Source organism: Rhamphochromis longiceps, linkage group LG14, assembly GCF_057381845.1.
Source record: "Rhamphochromis longiceps isolate RC_006_pf linkage group LG14, R_longiceps_female_GT1.1, whole genome shotgun sequence".
Lineage (NCBI taxonomy): Eukaryota > Metazoa > Chordata > Actinopteri > Cichliformes > Cichlidae > Rhamphochromis > Rhamphochromis longiceps.
In genome coordinates this window covers 38422455-38441173 of record NC_140570.1, presented here as the reverse complement: position 1 = coordinate 38441173, position 18719 = coordinate 38422455, and the positions used below count along the sequence as shown (strand labels likewise).

The following is an 18719-nucleotide window of genomic DNA, read 5'->3' as shown; positions in this document are numbered from 1 at the left end:
CACTCTTTTTTAAAATATTTAATAAAGTCTTCATCTTTAAGTAGTGATATATTAAATCTCCAGTTTTTACTTGGCGTAGTATTATTCTTGTGCATTGGTGTTAAAGATACAGGACGGTCATGTATCGGTGTGTGGCAGGCAGGAAACAGGACCCAAACGCAAACTCACGGGAAAACAGAACTGAACTCAAAATGCAGCTTTATTGCTGACAGGTGACAAACGATAGCAGTGATACAAAAGCAATACAGAACTAAACTGGGAAGAGCTAATTGTAACACATACCAGAAGACACGGGGAGACTCACACACAGCATGAGGGACGACACGACACTGACTCAGAGAAACACAGGGTTTAAATACACTGGGGAGTAACGAGGGGAATGAGACACAGAAGGAGGGCACAGCTGGGAGAAATCAGGACTGACGGGACAAGCAAAGCAGGACGCATTCACATAAGACACGGACCATCAAAGTAAAACAGGAAGTATCACACAGAGACGCGAACTTGACACAGTGGAGACAGCAACTAAGAAACACAGAGACATAAACCATAAGGCAGAGGTCTAAGAACCAAAATACACAGGGAAATACTCAGCTGGGAACACAAGAGACTAGACTAGAGGGAGTAACAAAAGACCAACCATGAGAACATAATGCACAATGCAGCGTGACAGAAAACAAGAAACTCAAACATGCAAAGACACCCAATTACACAGAACAGAGGGGACACAGAGAGACATGAAGGGCAAGGGATCAAAACTAGAAACCATAGAATAAATCGCAAACAAGTACAATAATACAAAAATCCCACAGAACTAAAAACGCTGGGTCAGGAGACCCAGGACCGTGACACAGGACCATGATCGCTGACAGCTATAGGATGAATCTCAGTGTCTGAAATGTCGTTCAGCAGTGAGCTGCTGACCAAAAAATAATCCAGATGAGAGTAAGAGTGATGGACATGTGAGGAAAAAAGTATATTTCTTACTGGTGGGGTGAAGGGAGCGCCATGCATCGCAAAGACCAAAGTCGCTCATATACTGTTTGATTATATTTGTGGACTGCCAGTTACGCTGAGTTCCCGCTGTATTGAGCCTATCCATTTCTTTATTTAGTCCAAGGTTGAGGTCGCCTCCAAGAACAAGTGTGCCATCTAAGTGTTCAGAGAGTGCACTGAAAAAACGTGAAAGAATGAGGGATCATCAACATTTGGACCATATACACTTGCAATACATAGCTTTTTATCAAGTATAGATAGTTTAATGATTAAGAATCTGACCTCTGGATCTATAACTGTATCGAGTACTGTGAAATTAATATTTTTATGTATTAAAATTGCTACTCCCCTTTGTCTAGAATTATAACAAGCTGAGAACACATTAGGAAACTCAGGTGTTTTAAGTTCATTCGAACCTCTAAGAGGTCTGTGGGTCTCTTGAAAAAGGACAACATCTGCCTGTAGTTTTTTGAGTTGGTTAAATATTTTTAACCTCTTTACTCTGGAGCCAGCTCCATTTATATTCCATGTAACGAACCTCAGTGCACCCATAGATGTTTGTGTATAACTAGAGATGTATGCTGTGTGCGTCGCTTAGACAGGTGGAGAGAATACATCACTTTTTCATAAATAAAGAGAAGGAGAGAGAGAAAAAATGTGTGGCGAGATGCTCCCTGAGTCTGACTATATGTGTGCATATTTACTAATCTGAGTAGGCTTGGCTTAAGTGTGTGTATCCTATACGACTGTGTGCGCTGTCTGACTGAAGTAAATGTGCTGCCGTTGAGCGCATGGTGCGTATGTGTCGAAATAAAGGATGTTTGTGGATGAGTGTCGAAGCAGGTGATCGAGGCAGTGAAAGAAAGGTGGGCAGCATAAAAACAAGAGGGGGAAAAGAGAGAGAAAAAAACGAGAAGAAAAAAAAAAGTAAACATTCCAATTAGATCACTGACGGAGAGTGACGGTGTTAATTCTGCTATGAAATCACACTTTAAGATGCGATTTGATACCGGTAAGTTAAACAGATGTTAATGCAAGTTAGTGTGAGTGGATAGGGAAAGGGTGTAGCTGATTCTTATCTGGTGTGAGGTTAATACAGCCACGGAGTAATGTTGGGGTCGCGGTGGAGCTGTCCGTCCACGTACAGCCGGTCCACAGCGATGACAGCGCGGGAGCCCTTCTGGATGAAGCCGCGTCGGATTGGGAAGAGGACCCTGCGTCGTTCCAAGATCTCTTTGGGGAACTGGTCGTTCACGCTGAAGTCCGTTCCTTTTAATTCCCTGCCGCGGCTTTTCACATGTTGCTTTTGTTTCAAGTGGCCGAATTTGGCCACGATAGGACGTGGTCTCCCGGCCGTAGTCCGAATGGGGCCGAGGCGATGCACCCGATCGAAGACGATGTTCTTCACAGTGTCCTCCGGCAGCTTCAGGTGGGTTTTGATGAAGCTTTTTACCGTGGTCTCCGCGTCCTCTCCAGCGGCTTCTGGAATACCAGAAAATACCAGATTATCACGCATGCTACGAGCTTGTAGATCAATAACTGTTTCTTTAATTTTTTTATTTTCTCTATTGAGCTGGGTAACATTTTCTGTGAGACATTTCACCGACTCCCTTAGCGTGGCATTTTCAGCAGCAAGCGTTTCCACCTGCTGCTGGCTGAACTCCAGGGATTCTCGCAAGCATTTAAATTCCCGGTGAAGAATCTCCACCAAGGACAGCCTTGTGTCGAAACTGGACAATCACTTGTCGATTGACTCCAGTATGTCAGCAATATCTTTGCCGGCTGGCGATGTTGAGCCGGGGGAATCTGCCGGGCGTTGTCTTTTCGACGACGGCGTCTCAGATTTGGCCGGGGAAGCTGCACACTGGGCCTTCTTCATCACGAGATCCTGAAAGCACTGATCGATGTAATCTTGGAGAGTCTCTAAACTCTCCCCGTTGTTCTCCAGGGTGTTGGAGATTATTTAGACAAATATTGTTAGTTATAAGACAATTGATAAGTGTATTTGGTAATACTGAAGCTTAAATGAATTTGTTCAAATCTAAACTATCATTTGCTTTAATTTTCCGCCAAAATCTCCGGCGTCTGATGTCAGTTACAACATGAGTCGCTTACCTTGTCCGTCACTTCCGTCACTTACCTGTCCTTCCATCACATTTGCCTTATTTTAGATTAAACCAAGAAAAAAAAGCACTTACCAACATGAATGAATGAATGAATATTCTTTATTGTCATTGTCACAGGTACAATGAAATTGAAAGATGTCTCTGGTCAGTGCAACATCACAAAAGATAAATACTTAAAAACTATAATTAAATACTTAAAAACTATAATGATAGGATATAAAAGATAGAAATACATATAAAATACAGTATACTCATACCATAGATACACCCAAGCAATCCAGGCCTAAGGCCCCATACAGACACTCAACATACGACCTAGTTGATATATCACTCAAACAATCAATCACTCAGTCAATTTGTTAGCGCATCCAACAAAACATGTCTGAAAGCATTCCAACATCAAGGGCACAAATGACAACAGGGGCAATGAAAGTCATCTGCTTTTAGTAGCATTGAGACATGATATTGCAATTGGGTAGAAACTGTGTTTGAGTCTGTTAGTCCTTGTGTATGTTGTTCTATACCGTTTACCTGAAGGCAGCAGTTCGAACATGGAGTGTCCAGGGTGTGAGGTGTCCTTTATGATGTTATGGGCTCTTTTGAGGCAGCGGGAACTGTGTAGGTCTTTCAGTTTGAGGAGAGGGCAGCCGATTGTCCTTTGGGCAGCGTTGATTACTCCCTGGAGTGCTTTCCTCTGAGCCACTGTGCAGCTAGCGTACCATATGCCTATGCAGTACGTTAGTATGCTTTCGATGGAGGCTCTGTAGAAAGACACCAGCAGTCTCTGTGTGATGTTGTTCTTCCTAAGCACTCTCAGAAAGTACAGTCTCTGTTGTGTCTTTTTCAGTAGCTCAGAGGTATTCACACTCCAGGATAGGTTTCCCTCTATGCTGACTCCCAAGAAGCGGAAGTCTGCCACCCTCTCCACACAGTCGTCGCTGATGATTAGTGGTTGGATTTCTGTCTTGTGTCTTCTGTAGTCAATTATGAGTTCTTTGGTCTTTTTCGTGTTTAGGAGAAGGTTGTTATCCTTGCACCATGAAGACAGCCGCTCCACCTCATCTCTGTAGGCAGACTCATCTCCCCCAGATATGAGCCCCACCACAGTAGTGTCATCTGCGAACTTTACAATGGCGTTGCTCTGGTGGGCGGGGGTGCAGTCGTGTGTATAAAGCGAGTAGAGCAGTGGACTAAGCACGCAGCCCTGTGGCGACCCAGTGCTTAGATTTAGGGCTGGAGATGTGTAACGTCCCACTCTCACTCTCTGTCTGCGGTCGGTGAGGAAGCTATTGATCCACTTACAGGTGCTGTGAGGAAGCCCTAGGTCTTTTAGCTTGGCGTCCAGTTTGTATGGAAGAATGGTGTTAAATGCCGAGCTATAATCCACAAAGAGCATACGCACATAGCTTCCTTGCCTCTCCAGATGTGTTAATGCTACATTGAGTGCTGTTGCTATGGCGTCCTCTGTCGATCGGTTTGCTCTGTAGGCAAACTGGTGTGGGTCAAGGCTGCTGGGTAGGGCTGCTGTAATGTGGTAACGCACAAGTTTCTCAAAGCACTTCATCACCACCGGGGTTAGTGCCACTGGTCTATAGTCATTTAGGCTAGAGATATGAGATTTCTTGGGCAAGGGTATTATGGTGGAGGTCTTGAGGCAGGGTGGGACGTTTGACTGTTCAAGGGATTGGTTAAAAATCCTGGTGAAAATATAGGCAAGCTGGTCTGCGCAGTCTCTCAGCACACGTCCTGGTACGCCATCTGGGCCGGCTGCCTTCCTCGGGTTAACAGCCCGCAGGGTGCGCCTCACTTCATGCTCCTCCAGAGTGATGATGGTACTGCTGCTGTGGGCTGTATGGTGTAGCTGTTCCTCTGAGGCATAGGGTGCAGTGACCTCAAAGCGTGTGAAGAAGATGTTCAGCTCCTCCGCCAATGCTGGGTCACCTTCAGCCATACCTGATTTGGACTTGTAGTTTGTCAGCTGCTGGACACCCTGCCACACCAGCCGGCTGTTCTTACTCTCTAGGTGGTTCTCGATCTTCTTCCTATAGTCCGCCTTGGCCTTCTTAATGCCTTTTTTCAGGTTGGCTCTAGCCCTGCTGTAGCTCTCCCTGCTTCCGGACCTGAAGGCGCTGTTCCTCTCTTTTAACAGCTGCTGGACTTCCCGGGTCATCCATGGCTTTTGGTTGGTGTAAACCCGGATCTGCTTGTCTACTGTGACAGTGTCTATACAGTGTTTGATGTAACAGAGGACACTGTTTGTGAACATTTCCAGGTCTTGATGTTGGAAGATATTCCAGTTGGTTCTGTCAAAGCAGTCCTGTAGCTGTTGAGAAGCGCCCTCTGGCCATGTTGTTATAGTTTTAGTGATGGTCGACGCAGTTTTCCTGATTGGGGCATATGCAGGAATTAGGAGCAGGGATAAATGGTCAGATTGGCCCAGATGTGGTAAGGGTCTTGCCCTGTAGCCCTTCTTGATGTTGGAATAGACTTTATCTAAGGTGTTAGCCCCTCTCGTGGCACACTTCACATGCTGGTGGAAATTAGGGATAGCTGTTTTTAAATCCACCTGATTCCACCACATATTCACTTACAGGAACAAGGATATTTTCTGTCATGCACATCTACTATGCAGATGAGTAACACAACATGATTGGCTTGTATGAGTCCAATAAGGCTGTTGATTAGCACTTTGGTGGCAGTGGTTAAACATAATGCTTGTCCTGTAATTTCTCTTATATTAAACCCTCCTTCCTGCCTTTTTCTTGTTCCAGGTTTGTGCCATTGCAGTGGTGCTGCGGAGTGAGAAGGTGGCCTATCGCTGTGTCTTTCGTTGCCAGGAAAAGCAGCTTCTCTCTAATGGTGTGGCCGACATCCACACTCATCACTTTGATTTTGCCTATGGGACAGCAGACATCATGTGCCCCCTCCCCTCAGGCTGTGAGACACCATCTTCTATTGCCGTGACCTCCGCTGATGCCAACTCTACAAGTACAAGTACAATGTTAACCTTGCTGTGGGGCATGTTAATGTAAATGCCAGTCTGTTTGTCAATTTGGTGTTTGCTTTAAGTTGAAATATCTCAGCAATTAATGAATGGATTTCAAAAATACATCTAGTCCCAGTTCATGGTGTGCATGAGATCAATTAAATACCAAAATATTGATGTAAAAAGTAAATAAATAATAAGGTAAATAATTACTTAATTTTTTAAAGGTTCTACAATAATTTTTCTAAACTTTACATTCTAAGTGAACTATTTGATGACCATTCAGGTTTACATTATGTTGACATTAGTGATTTTCTCATTTTGCCTCCTATGTCACCACCAGGTTTAGACTCCCACTCATTTTGTGAAATATCAATATCTACTCTATAGCCTGTCAGTAAAACAAAGCTTCAGGGAGTAACTGATACCTGAAACATTTTTATATGTCAGTTTGACTTTAAGATTGTTTAACACAAAAAGTATTACTAATTGGAGTTCAGTTACAAAAATAAGATGGTAAAAGTGTATGTTTGTGTGGTCTCTTAAGATGATCCCAACCAAGAGTTTTTAGAGGTGAAGAACCAGCAGGAGAAGACAGAATCTTTTCCTTACAACTTCACCGTCTGCATCTCCACCATGTTTGATTTTACCAACGTGCTGCAGGTACAGTGACATTTGCTTTCTTGCTTTCAGAAGACAGAAAAAATAGATTTTTGAAACTCATTCTCTAAAGTATGCAGACTAAGACAGGAAGAAATAAAACCAGAAAAGGTATATTTTTCCCAGTATTCCTTACAGTTATAATAATAATAAAGAAACAAGACATTTCTGCCATCCTTGCATATTAACACTTGTTGTTCAAATGTGTTGGATTGTAGCTGGTACAGAGTCTTGAGATGCTGCAGTTACTGGGAGTGAACAGAGTGGTTGTCTATAAAACCAGCTGCAGTCCTGAAACGCAACGAATACTGGACTACTACACACAAAAAGGTGGAGTATGGTATAATTTTCTGTCTGAGTGTGTCTTTCCTTATGACCTCACATCACCAGCTAAAGGCATTTTCCCACAGTGAACACTGAGTGAAGTTGCCAAACACCCTGAACTTCCTTCCTTCAGCTAATCACAACTAATGTTTTGTGATCAAAACATACACTAGTTTACTACAGTTTCCTCTATAAATCACTCCAGTTTGTACTGGATTTGGACTTCTCCAGGCAACTTCAGGATTAGCCTGGAGTTTTCAGTACTATGATAATGGTTCGTGTTTAAACAAGGAATATCAATATGGCATCATAGACAGAAAACCTAACCTTCTCAGGGGCAGATCATTTTTAGGATAAGAGATCAACAAGAGGTTAAGTGTGAAATCATTACTGACCAATCAATTCTTTTGAAAATGACATCATATTAAACATGTTAACCTGGGTCGTTTGGCTCTTGGCAGAGGTGGTCGCGTCTTTCTCCCTCATCTTTCCTGCTTGGCTTCTCTTGTCCTTGTCTAGTCTTGTCTAACTCAAAGAGACTCTCTCTGTCTTGTTCTCTAACCAAGAAATTACGGATTTGATCAATTGGTCTCTTGATGCAATTGACATCCTCTTCTCAATGAGAAGCCTGGGCTTGGGGCAGGCTGAATGGAGGACGTTGAAGACATCTACCTATTCGGAACCATGATAACGGGGTTCTTGCTGATTGGAGCTGGCACGGCCCTGGTTTACTGACGACTAATGGAAACGGTTACAGCTGCTCAAAATCCCATAAGGCCGGCTGGATTGATGCCGTGGGTAGAACGCAATATGGATAAAATCATAGAGAAGCTTGCGACTCCGCAACGGGAAATTGATAGATCTGTGAACCAATGATGGAACTGGAATGCAGAAACCAAACCTGAACAACCACTATCTTTATGTGGCCTCCCCTAACCAGCTGGAAGCTCCAGGGCCAAAGCTGGAACAACAAATTCTCCCAGATAACAAGACGGTGTATGACTCTCTGCCCTTTCCTCCTACTTCTTCAAGATCACCTGCGTCGGCTTGGGGATTGTCGACTTTTGTTTAAAACTGGTGAAAGGGCACTCTCTCGAGTTGGACACACACACATGCACATGCACTCAGACACAGATATACAAATTCCCCCCATCTAAAGTTTTGGTCTTTGTCTGACACACATCAATAGAAGCAGCTGTATCACCTGATGTTTATTTTATTTTATTTATGTATTTATTTATTTATTTATCTAATGCTGGCTATAAACATTTTCATAACAATTGTATTGTTTTATAAAACTTGATATATAATTCTAAAACAGGATACAAATTTGTACTTATAGATCTATCAAATTTGCAAGTTTGTCTTGTTTATGTGCTCTCAGACCATCAAACACCATCAGGGCTGCAGCTGAAATGAGTGAAAGTTAAAACTGTCTTACACATTTTGTCAGATTCTCCCGTGTCTTTATGTTCATGTTTCCACTGTTTATGCAAGTGAGTCATCTTGACTTGCTGTGTATTACAGAGACCTGGAACTGTTTGGTGGTCTCAGTATTGAGACTGCATGAGCTCTCACAGGATCCTTCCGTGGCCATGCTCACAAACTGGATTTATACTTAATATTGGTTTCTCTAATGTTTAATGGAAACATTAAAAATGACTAAAACTAAGTACCTAAAAGAACTGATAGTTCTCTGTGGATTTATGTATTTTTTATTTTTATTTTTTTTTGTTTCACACATGGTACAGCAGTAATTCATTTCCTATACACAACCTTCCTTTCAATTAACAACAGAGCCTTTCACTTAGTCACACAGACCAGTTCTAATATTGGAAACCTTTATGAAAACTAGCATTCATTCTTGGATCATGTTTGAGAGCAACAGATGAGAGTCTGTTTTGTCTGTTTTTAGTGCAGCCAAAACCTTAGGTTGTTTTAATGAGATCATTAAGTTTTTGCGTTGGGTTGTTTCTTAGCCATGTCACTGCTGCTGCTCCAGGTTGTTTATTACTCTAGTCTTATTCACTGAGACAAAAAAAAAAACAGGTAATGTTTTGTTTTCATGTGTCTGCTTCACCATAAAGATCCAGAATGCATTTCACCAGTTCAATGATTTCAGTTTGAGGTTGGAGTTGCAGTAATTGTAATGTCTAGTTTTAATTACTGACATTGAACTGCTTCCAATGTTTTTTTCTCAGGTTTACTGGAGGTGATTCCTTGGTCTCTGTCCAGATATGTGAACGTGTCTCGTGGCTGGCTGCCTGAACATGGTCCCGGTGAACTTCACTACTTTGGTCAGATTCCTGCTCTCAATGACTGCCTTTACAGATACATGTACCAGTCCAGATATGTGGCTCTACATGATATAGATGAGCTCATACTGCCCCAGAAAGTCGTCAGGTATGTGTGTGTATTTTCATGGTTTATTATGAAGATGGAAAATATGTGCAGTGATATACTAAAACATGTGCTGCAAACATACATGGAAATACAAAATATAAGACAAAACAAGAACAGTTTGTATGATTAGAGAGGTCAATGAGGTTGAAAGTCAATATTTATAATGTTTTAGTAGTCTTTAGTAATAGTTCTCCAGGCTTCTTGAAGGACATTCAAAGCTCTTCTTTGGATGTTTGCTGCCTTTCGTTTTGTCCTCTGTCAAGATAATCCCCTAACCCTGGTGGTCCCCGTTTCATAGCGTCGTCACGTTTTTGACTCAGTGCACGTTCTATTACATCTGGGGTTCCGGGCCTTTGTTAAATTGGTCAGCTTCAAGTTTGTTTGGCCAGGCCTTCGCAGGTCTGTTAGTGAATGGACTGCAGCGTGCGTTCCATGCCAGCATGCAAAGGTCCATAGGCACACCAAGGCACCCTTTGAACCATTTCTCATCCCTGGCAAATGTTTTTGATCATGTGCATGTTGATCTGGTGGTTCCTCTACCGCAGTCACAGGGTTTCACATACCTTTTGTCCATGGTTGATGGGACCACCCGGTGAACAGAGGTGGTCCCCCTGATATCCACAACTGCGGCGGTGCTTCCGTATTTCCCTGTCTCAGGTTTTTATGTTTCATGTTCCAGGTTTCTAGTCACAGGCTTTTTGTTCCTTTATATCAGGGGTAGGCAACTACAGGCCTCGAGTGCCGGTGTCCTGGAGGTTTTAGATGTGTCCATGATTGGGGGCCCATCCCTGGCGCATGGTGCCGCCGGTGTGTCGAGCCACCTGGGGGGCTCTTCAACTGGTGGGGGAGATTGTCACACCTTGCAGGAGCTTTCCTCTCCTCAGGAACTCTCTGCAGGAGGGGGAGATACAGGAGAGGTGGAGGAAGATCTCAGCCTGGGCGTCTATCGTCTCATGTAATCTGGAAGATGAGTGGATGGGGGGGTGGGTGCAGTTTTCTCTGTGGTGGGGTTGACTGGACTGTCCCGGGCTCTGTGGGGCCGGGGGGCGCTGCTGCGCTGGGCCCCGGTCTGGATGGGCCTGGGCCCCCTTTCCCTGGCGGGTCGCGGAGTATGGGAGTGCCTACTGGGGTCAGCGGGGGAGCTGGCCCCAGGGAGGGGTCACCTGCCCCTCCCTTCCTTCCCTCCCCATCTCCAGCTGCCTCCCTCTTCCCGCTCCACCACAACCACCCACACATGCAGGGCCTTGGAGTAGGGGTATGTCACCAGGGTGCAGAGGAGGCTACCCCCCCCTCTGTCCCCTTCTGGCTGCCTCTGCCTCAATTTTATCCCACAACTTAGACATTCACATTACTCACACCCTCATTACACATACATATAGGATCTTGGGGGTGGGCACGATACACGGAGTCCAAGTTACCATCAGGGTGTACACCTCACCCCTGGCATCGTTGCCCACCTCTCAATTTTAAATACACGTAGACATTGAGGGCTAGCAGGAGGGACTATGCGCTTACCTGCTGCTCTCTGGCAGGTAGCTCCATGCCCTCCTGGGTTTTAATTGCACCTTAGAACACACATGCATCAACACTACAATGAGCGGGTGGAGGGAGGTTTGGAGTCTTCTCCCACCCCCATTCTCTGCGGCCTGCTGGAGCGGGGGGGCTAGGAGGAGTTGGCCGTCCGACTGTGGTCTGGGGTGTGGGGCCTCCCTGCTGCTGCGGAGTCGGGGCGGTCTGCCTCTCCCCACCGCAGGGAAAAGGGTAACACCACCTGGGTCTGGGTGCAGTTCCCCCCTCCAGGGGCAAGGGTACCTAGACCCGGTTGGTAGAGTACGCTTGGGGAGTGTGATCGTGTGTACAGCGTCTCTTTATGTCTGTCTCCACGTCGGTTGAGTGTGGTGTAAGTGCATATGAGAGCATGAGGGTGGGAATGGATGTTTGTGTCTGTGTGTGCCTGTATGTCTGTGTCTATATGTCAGGTTGGGTATCAGACGCCACCTCTCTGGGGACATCTCAGGCCTCCAAACCTTGGAGGGCCTATCTCCACCCACCACCACTTCCCCTGCCGGTGGCGGACTCCCTCAGGTGTCGGTGCGTTGGTGGTTCTTTGTGTCTGGGGGTGGGCGTCCGGGTACACACCGGCTCACTCCTTGGCGGCCGCTTATTGGGGCTCGCTCGGGCCATTTCGGAGGTGGGGTGCCCCCGGCCTCTCGGCCTGGGGCTCGGTCACTCAGGCACAGCTGGCTGCCGGCGGAGCTCACGGGCGCGTCACTGCAACTCCCCCTGGCTTCTGCTCCGCGGCTGCTGAATGAGCCCTCATCTGGGACTCTCCTCAGCTCTTACTGGGACAGTGGCGCGGCTGCCCCTCTGTGTGTCTTCCTTGGTCTCTTGTGTTCTGGGGGCCTCTGGATGTCTGGAGTTTTGATCTCCTCCATACCTGCTTCATACCATAGAGGACAGGGCTGTGGCTCCCCACACTCCCTAGCAGATCATTACATGGAGAAACCTTTGGAATACAAGCATGCTGATCCACACAGGTATGCACACAGGTGTACACATGGGTGTTCACAGACGCGGACTACAGCTTTCTTGGCTGCTGCCTCAAAGCACATTGTGCGCTGTCTATCTTGCGTGCTGCACAATATCGTTTATTATTTAGTAACTATTGATATCTACTGCTAGCTAGTTTATTGTGATGGTGCTTTTTTTTTCTTATTATGTTGCTCTTTGTTGTTTGCTTTCTCTTCTGTTTTTTTTTTTCTCCATACAGGTGACCCAGGTGTTTTGCTTTTTTTGTTTGTTTGTTTGTTTTTTTTCTCTCTTCCCCCCCTTCTCACCGTCTCTTCTCCCCTTTGGTTTTCTTTCTCTCCCTCTCTTTCTTTCATTCTTTCCCCCTGTCCTATCCCCCAGTCATGTCTGTCCCGTTTGTAGCAACCGAAAATAAAATAAATTCATAATTATAATAAAGGTCAATCAAATGGACCAATATGGCAAGGCCATGATGATCCACTTGGTAAAATAAATCCGCTTGGCATCTTTCTTGGCCTTAAGACAACAATTCTGATGGCTATAGATCCAAACGGGACAAAAAAAAAAAAAAAAAAAGATGTGTCTATGATCCATCACAGCTGATTTAAAGGGCTAAATGACTCCTCAGCATTTCTTGAAGTTCTCCAGAGGCCTGGTAATGAACTAATCATTGGATTCAGGTGTGTTAACCCAGGGTGCGATCTAAAACCTGCAGGATACCGGCACTCGAGGCCTGGAGTTGCCTACCCCTGCTTTATATTATTATTTTGTACCTGCTCCCATCATTAACTGATCATTAACTAATAAAACATTCTTATTGAACGATTTTATGTATTGAAAAAAAATTCGGAAACCTGACGATCTGGCTTTGACTTTTTATGCCTCATCAAGCTTTGCCTTAATCGTCAATTCTTTATCAGTCAGCATCAGACATCCAGTCATCTCAAAACCAGTTCTCTTGTTGTTCAGTCAATGTTGAACATTTTTCTTCATTTGAACTTCAGCGTATTAAAGTTAGGAATAAGTGATTTTTATTTTGAAAGTACAATAAATAAATAAAATGTGTTCTCTTATATTTCTTTTATACAACACTTTGATCAGCTATTTATCTTTTTTTTCTTTGATAGGAATGACAAATATCTTGCTTTATAAATTTGAAGTCTGCAGTATGTATATACGATGTAGAAAGGAGTAAAAACAAAGAAAAACCATTAAATAAGAAGGTGTGTCCTGTTGGTGTGTATTGATGACAATGTCAGCCAAAATTTGGATTCATGACACCAATAGTAAGTTAGTAGACTTGCCTAAACGATTCCCAGGTTAGTGAAATAACAAACAAACAAACATTAAAAGTAGAAGGTCAAGTCCAAGGTTTGGTCCTGAAATATGGGAAAATCCAAAGAAAAACTTTGAGAGATCACTTAAGATCACTTAGAGATCACTTAAAACACATTATTGAAATTGTTTTCAACTTTCCTGCTGTGGTTAGTCATCTTTTAATTGCTTGTGTGCTGTTCAAGTGGTTTTACATGTTATAACTATCTTGTTATTCTGTTGCCAGCTGGGTAGAGTTGTTGCCGCTGCTGGAGAACAAATATGGTGCCAACAAGTGCTACATGTTTGAAAATAACGTGTTCCCCATCAATATCATGTTGGCTCCTCCAGCATCCCAAAGTCTGCCACCACAGACTGACTGGAAGAATGTCACTGGTGTGAACATTTTGGCTCACCTGTACCAAGAACCAATCATTGAGGAGACTCATTACAGTAACTTCAAGATCATTGTCAACCCTCGAGCAGTGTTTTCCACAACTGTTCATGGGGTTCTGAAGTCACAGCATGGCTGCTCCTGGATTGACAGGAACATAGCACGGATGTACCACACAAGGTAAATTAGTTAAACAATTCCTCATCATTAGTTGCTACAAAAACCAGCAAAAATTGTGCTCAATCCCATGATAGTCTGTTTCCCTTTTAATGCTATTCTGCTGTGCTTCACTGGATAAACCCATTATTAAATCTGTTTGTTTACCACACTAATATTTCTTTCACCTTCCTCTCTTTATCAACAGATTCATGTTTTTGTTCCTGAGCAGTGACTTTTAATTTATTAAACGCTTAGTTCCTTTTGTTCTGAATATTGTGGATATTATTTATACATTTTACAGATTTCACCCTTGTGCATTAAGATCTATTGTTTCTTTAGACTTTCTGGGGTCAGAAAGAATTTATAATGGTAGCCAAACAAGGACACTCACCGAGTTCCAGGAGGATTTGATGAAAATTGTAAAGAATGTATTTACAGTCAAATCTGATTACAAACAACTTGGAAATTTTTCTTTATACAAAACAATTGTCTAAATAAAGATTACTTATTTATCACTGTGTTTTTACCTGTAAGATATACTTCCAACAGCATCTTTGCTAGCACGTAATTTTTAGATATTTTTATTCTGAATCTTTTGTCTCTCTTATAATGTATTAAGCACATACAAACCTGTTTCATACAATTTCTTTTGCAGATTTCCGAGACAACCCAACCTGGCAGAAGACAAGCTGATTTATGATGGCAGACTGCTGAGCTACAGCGCCCACTTCACACCAGCTGTGAACAAAGTGCTCAGAGAGACTGGATTCCTACCAGAGCACAGCACACAATAGGCTTGGTGCATAGCTAACTCCCTTTGAGAAACAGAAAATAAACAAACAAAAAAAAAACAGGGGAAGTTTTAGGAGTGACGGCGAGAGAGAGAGAGAGAGAGAGCGAGTTTTGAGATGTGAGAGATTCGTGACGTTTAGCGTGTTTGGAGTGTGTAGTTAATGTTGTGTCTTGTGTAGTTAGTGTGTAGTGTTGTGGATAGTTTTGTGTTGTGTGTGAGAACAATGAGGCGACTGCTGTCTCCAGGTAGAAACAGGAGTGATACACCTGCTGCTGTCAGACCTGCAGGTATCAGGCTGTGATGTTCTTCTTTATAGTGGACAGAAATTATTTCTTTTGGAGTGGCACAAATAATGTGTGTGGCATCTTATTGAATGCAGAACAGCTGATTGTTCTGTAAATAGTTTGAAATGGTTATTTAAAAAATCAAGGTAAAAGGTAAATGGATGCAAATAACTTTGTTGTTTGCAAAACTTGTGCATATGATTTTAAAATTGACAATTTATATTTACATTTAAAGTTATGAAATATGATTCATTAAACATGTTTGTGGTTGTTACAGTAAAAAACTTTTTCTACTCTGATTTTTATGTTTTTTGTCTGATTTTAGATCAATTGTGTTAATACAGTCCGTAAAAATGAAAACAAAACTGTAAATTCAGACACGTGAGGTTGTGCTGAAAAGGATGATACCAAACGAGGCAAATAAATAGTTTTTAAAGGTAAAATGTGGAGGAAACATCAAAAGTAGTTAAAAATGGCCGATTATACCCTGGACCCCAGAGGGTTAAATGTTTTTTTTTTAAAGTAACGCAATAGTTACTTCAAGTAATTAATTACTTTTAGAATCTTGTAACTCAGTTACTAACTCAGTTACTTTTTTGAAAAAGTAACTAGTAACTATAATTAATTACTTTTTCAAAGTAACTTGCTTTGAACACTGCTGTTCACCGGGACAGTTTTGCTTGCAGAGCTATGGACTCCTCCTCCTTCCTTTGAGTCACGGCTTCTTAAAGTTGGTTCATCAGATATGTTTTATTGTGTTTTAATTTACTGCCCTCCCGGCCCCGCTGGTGTTTTTATTCAAGATTTTACAGACTTTTTAGAATAATAATTATAATGTGTACTTTATCGATCCCCGTGGGGAAATTACTCTTTCTGCATTAGTCTTTTCCCATTTACTTAGTGAAGCAGTGGGCAGCCACAAATCAGGCACCCAGGGAGCAGTGTGTAGGGACGGTACCTTGCTCAGGGATACCTCAGGGTAGTGGATTCGAACCCCTGACCTTCCAATCATGGGGCGACCACACTACCTACTGAGCTTGCATTATTAAACTAGAGAAGGTCTTAATGATTGGGGATTTCAACCTGCACGTGGATGATCTTAGCTGTAGCATGGCCTCTGACTTTCTATCCATTACAGACTCTTTTAATTTTATTCAGCATGTCTCTGGACCCACCCATGTTAAAGGCCACACCTTGGACCTTGTGTTTTCTCTTGGCTTAGACAAAACTAATGTCTGTGTTAAGGACACAGGTGAGTGACCATTCCTGTGTTATTTTTAATCTTAGCTTCCCTCTGTACACACCACCTTCTAATCTCATGTTCCATAAGCGGTTCATGAATCAGGATGTTGCTTTGAAGTTTTCTAATTTGTTGGACCGTTATGTGATCAGTGGCTGCACTGATGCTGATGTTGCTACTCAGTGTTTTAACAATCACTGCTTGGAGATTTTAAATTCAGTGGCACCTATGAAATCTGTCATTGCTGCCCCAAAAAGAGCTCATCCATGGATAAATGATGACATAAGGAAGGTCAAAATAATCTGTAGGAAAGTAGAACGCCTTTGGAAATCAACTAAACTCGAAGTTCACAGGCTCCACCTTAGGGAACTTTGGGTTTCCCTACATGAAACCATAAAAACAGCCAGATCAGGATAGTTTTCTCAGTTAATCTCATCAAGCAAGAGAAATTTCAAGGTACTGTTTAACTCCATAAACTCTATTGTTTCCCCCGTGGTCCACCCAGTACCCGTGACCTCCATATCTGAGAGTGATGACTTTCTGAATTTCTTTGTGGATAAAGTTGATAATGTCCGTATGAGCATTGGTTCTTCAATACTGTCTGTTTGTGTCTCTGGGCCACCTCCCCCTCATTTAATGTCAGTGTTTAACCCAATGACCATACATGACCTTTCACTCCTGCTGGATAAAATGAAAATTACCACTTGTGCAAATGACATTCTACCTGCTGGGCTGTTTAAAAATGCTCTCTCTGTCATTGTAGAGATATGCAATGCCTCTCTTTCAACAGGTGTGGTCCATAGGTTCTGTAAGCATGCTGTTGTTGAGCTGATATTAAAAAAGAGCAGTTTGGATCCAACTCAGCTTAAGAATTATAGGCCTATCTCTAAGCTCCCGTTACTGTCGAAAATTCTGGAAAAAGTATTTGCAGATCAACTTACTTCTATTTTAGAAAAACATGAAATCTATGACAAATTTCAGTCAGGTTTCTGTAAAAGTCACTCAACAGAAACCACATTACTTAAAGTCTCTAGTGACATTATCATGTTAGCTGACTCCGGAGCATCCTCAGTCATGGTTTTGTTGGACTTGACATCTGCCTTTGACACCATTGATATCTCTAATCAAACAGCATCTTGGTTCTCTTGGCTCATCTGTTCACCTGAGCATCAGGTACCTTGGTGTGATCTTTGATTCTGCCATGTCCCGAGAACAATACTCTCGACAGTTAATTAGGAACTGCCTTTTTCAGCTAAGAAACATCTCCAAACTTCGAACTTTGCTGTCTAAATCTGCGTTAGAAATGGTTATTCATGCTTTTATATCATCTCGCTTAGATTATTGTAACAGCCTTTTCTTTGTTTAAGCAAAAGGAATCTGGACCGTCTCCAGTCAGTCCAGAATGCTGCTGCAAGGCTTTTAACTTAGACACGAAAAAGAGAGCACATTACACCAGTTTTACATTCATTACACTGGCTTCCAGTACATTTTAGAATTCATTTTAAAATCTTGGTACTGACTTTTAAAGCTTTGAATTGTGATGCCCCTGCCTACATTTAGAACCCCACGCTCCCTCTCGCAGCCTGAGATCATCTAATCAAAGGCTCTTGGTAATCCCCCAAATACGTTTTAAAACCAGAGGAGAAAGATCTTTTAGAGCGGTGGACCCCAGGTTGTGGAATGCTCTCCCTCCATCATTACGTTGCCTTGATTGTATTTATTCTTTGAAAAAGCAGCTTAAGACTAATTTATTTAGATTGGCTTTTAATTAGATTTGTGCTGTATGTTTGGTTGTGCTGGGGGGGGGGGGGGGGGGGGGGGGGGTTGATTGTTTGTTTTTTGTTTGTTTGTTTTTTATGTATTTCTTTTTTTATATTACTGTGAACCACTTTGTGGTTTTTATCCTGTGAAGAGTGCTATATAAATAAATTGAACTGAATTAAATTGAACTGAATTGAATTGAATAAAGATTTACCTGAGCATTGTTAGGATTGATTGATTGATTGATTGATTGATTGATTGATTGATTGATTGATTGATTGATTGATTGATTGATTGATTGATTGATTGAATCTTTATTTTGAATATGTTGAAGAAGTTAAACAACATGAAAATAAAAAGAGACAAACGAACAAAGCAAAACAGAAGGAAAACGAGCACCCACAACTACGAATAACTTTCATGTTCAAAAAGGAGCAGGAGGAAGCATGCGCTTATTCAATCCCACCCCCTTTCCACTATCTAGTAATCAATGTTTTTTAATGTATTAATTATATGTATATCTATCTATATACATATACATATGTACATACACATATACATACATATACAAATATTCAATAACCCCAGTAACACCTCAAAGGATACACAACCTACAGATATATATACCCATACCAACATACCCGTGCACCTGCACACACACACACACATCAGCCTTGTGAAAATATTGGACAAGAACTCCCTATCAAATCTCTACCTCCTCCCTGTACCCTGCAAAAATCATTTCCTTGA

The 18719-nt window shown here is 42.5% G+C and overlaps 1 protein-coding gene across 2 annotated transcripts in view; it reads left to right on the top strand.

Moving 5' to 3' along the window:
- The window catches only part of LOC146654718 (uncharacterized), a 33950-nt gene extending 15740 nt beyond the window's left edge, over positions 1-18210 (top strand). The window contains exons 5-10 of one of the 2 annotated variants that reach the window (XM_085379798.1): positions 5894-6116; positions 6656-6771; positions 6987-7098; positions 9294-9495; positions 13586-13912; positions 14547-18210. In XM_085379798.1, the coding sequence (XP_085235924.1) occupies positions 5894-6116; positions 6656-6771; positions 6987-7098; positions 9294-9495; positions 13586-13912; positions 14547-14685 (1119 nt within the window). In that variant the 3' untranslated portion in view covers positions 14686-18210. The remainder of the gene's footprint in view (positions 1-5893; positions 6117-6655; positions 6772-6986; positions 7099-9293; positions 9496-13585; positions 13913-14546) is intronic. The other variant, XM_085379799.1, reaches the window with a different exon arrangement.
- The last annotated feature ends 509 nt before the right edge of the window (positions 18211-18719 follow it).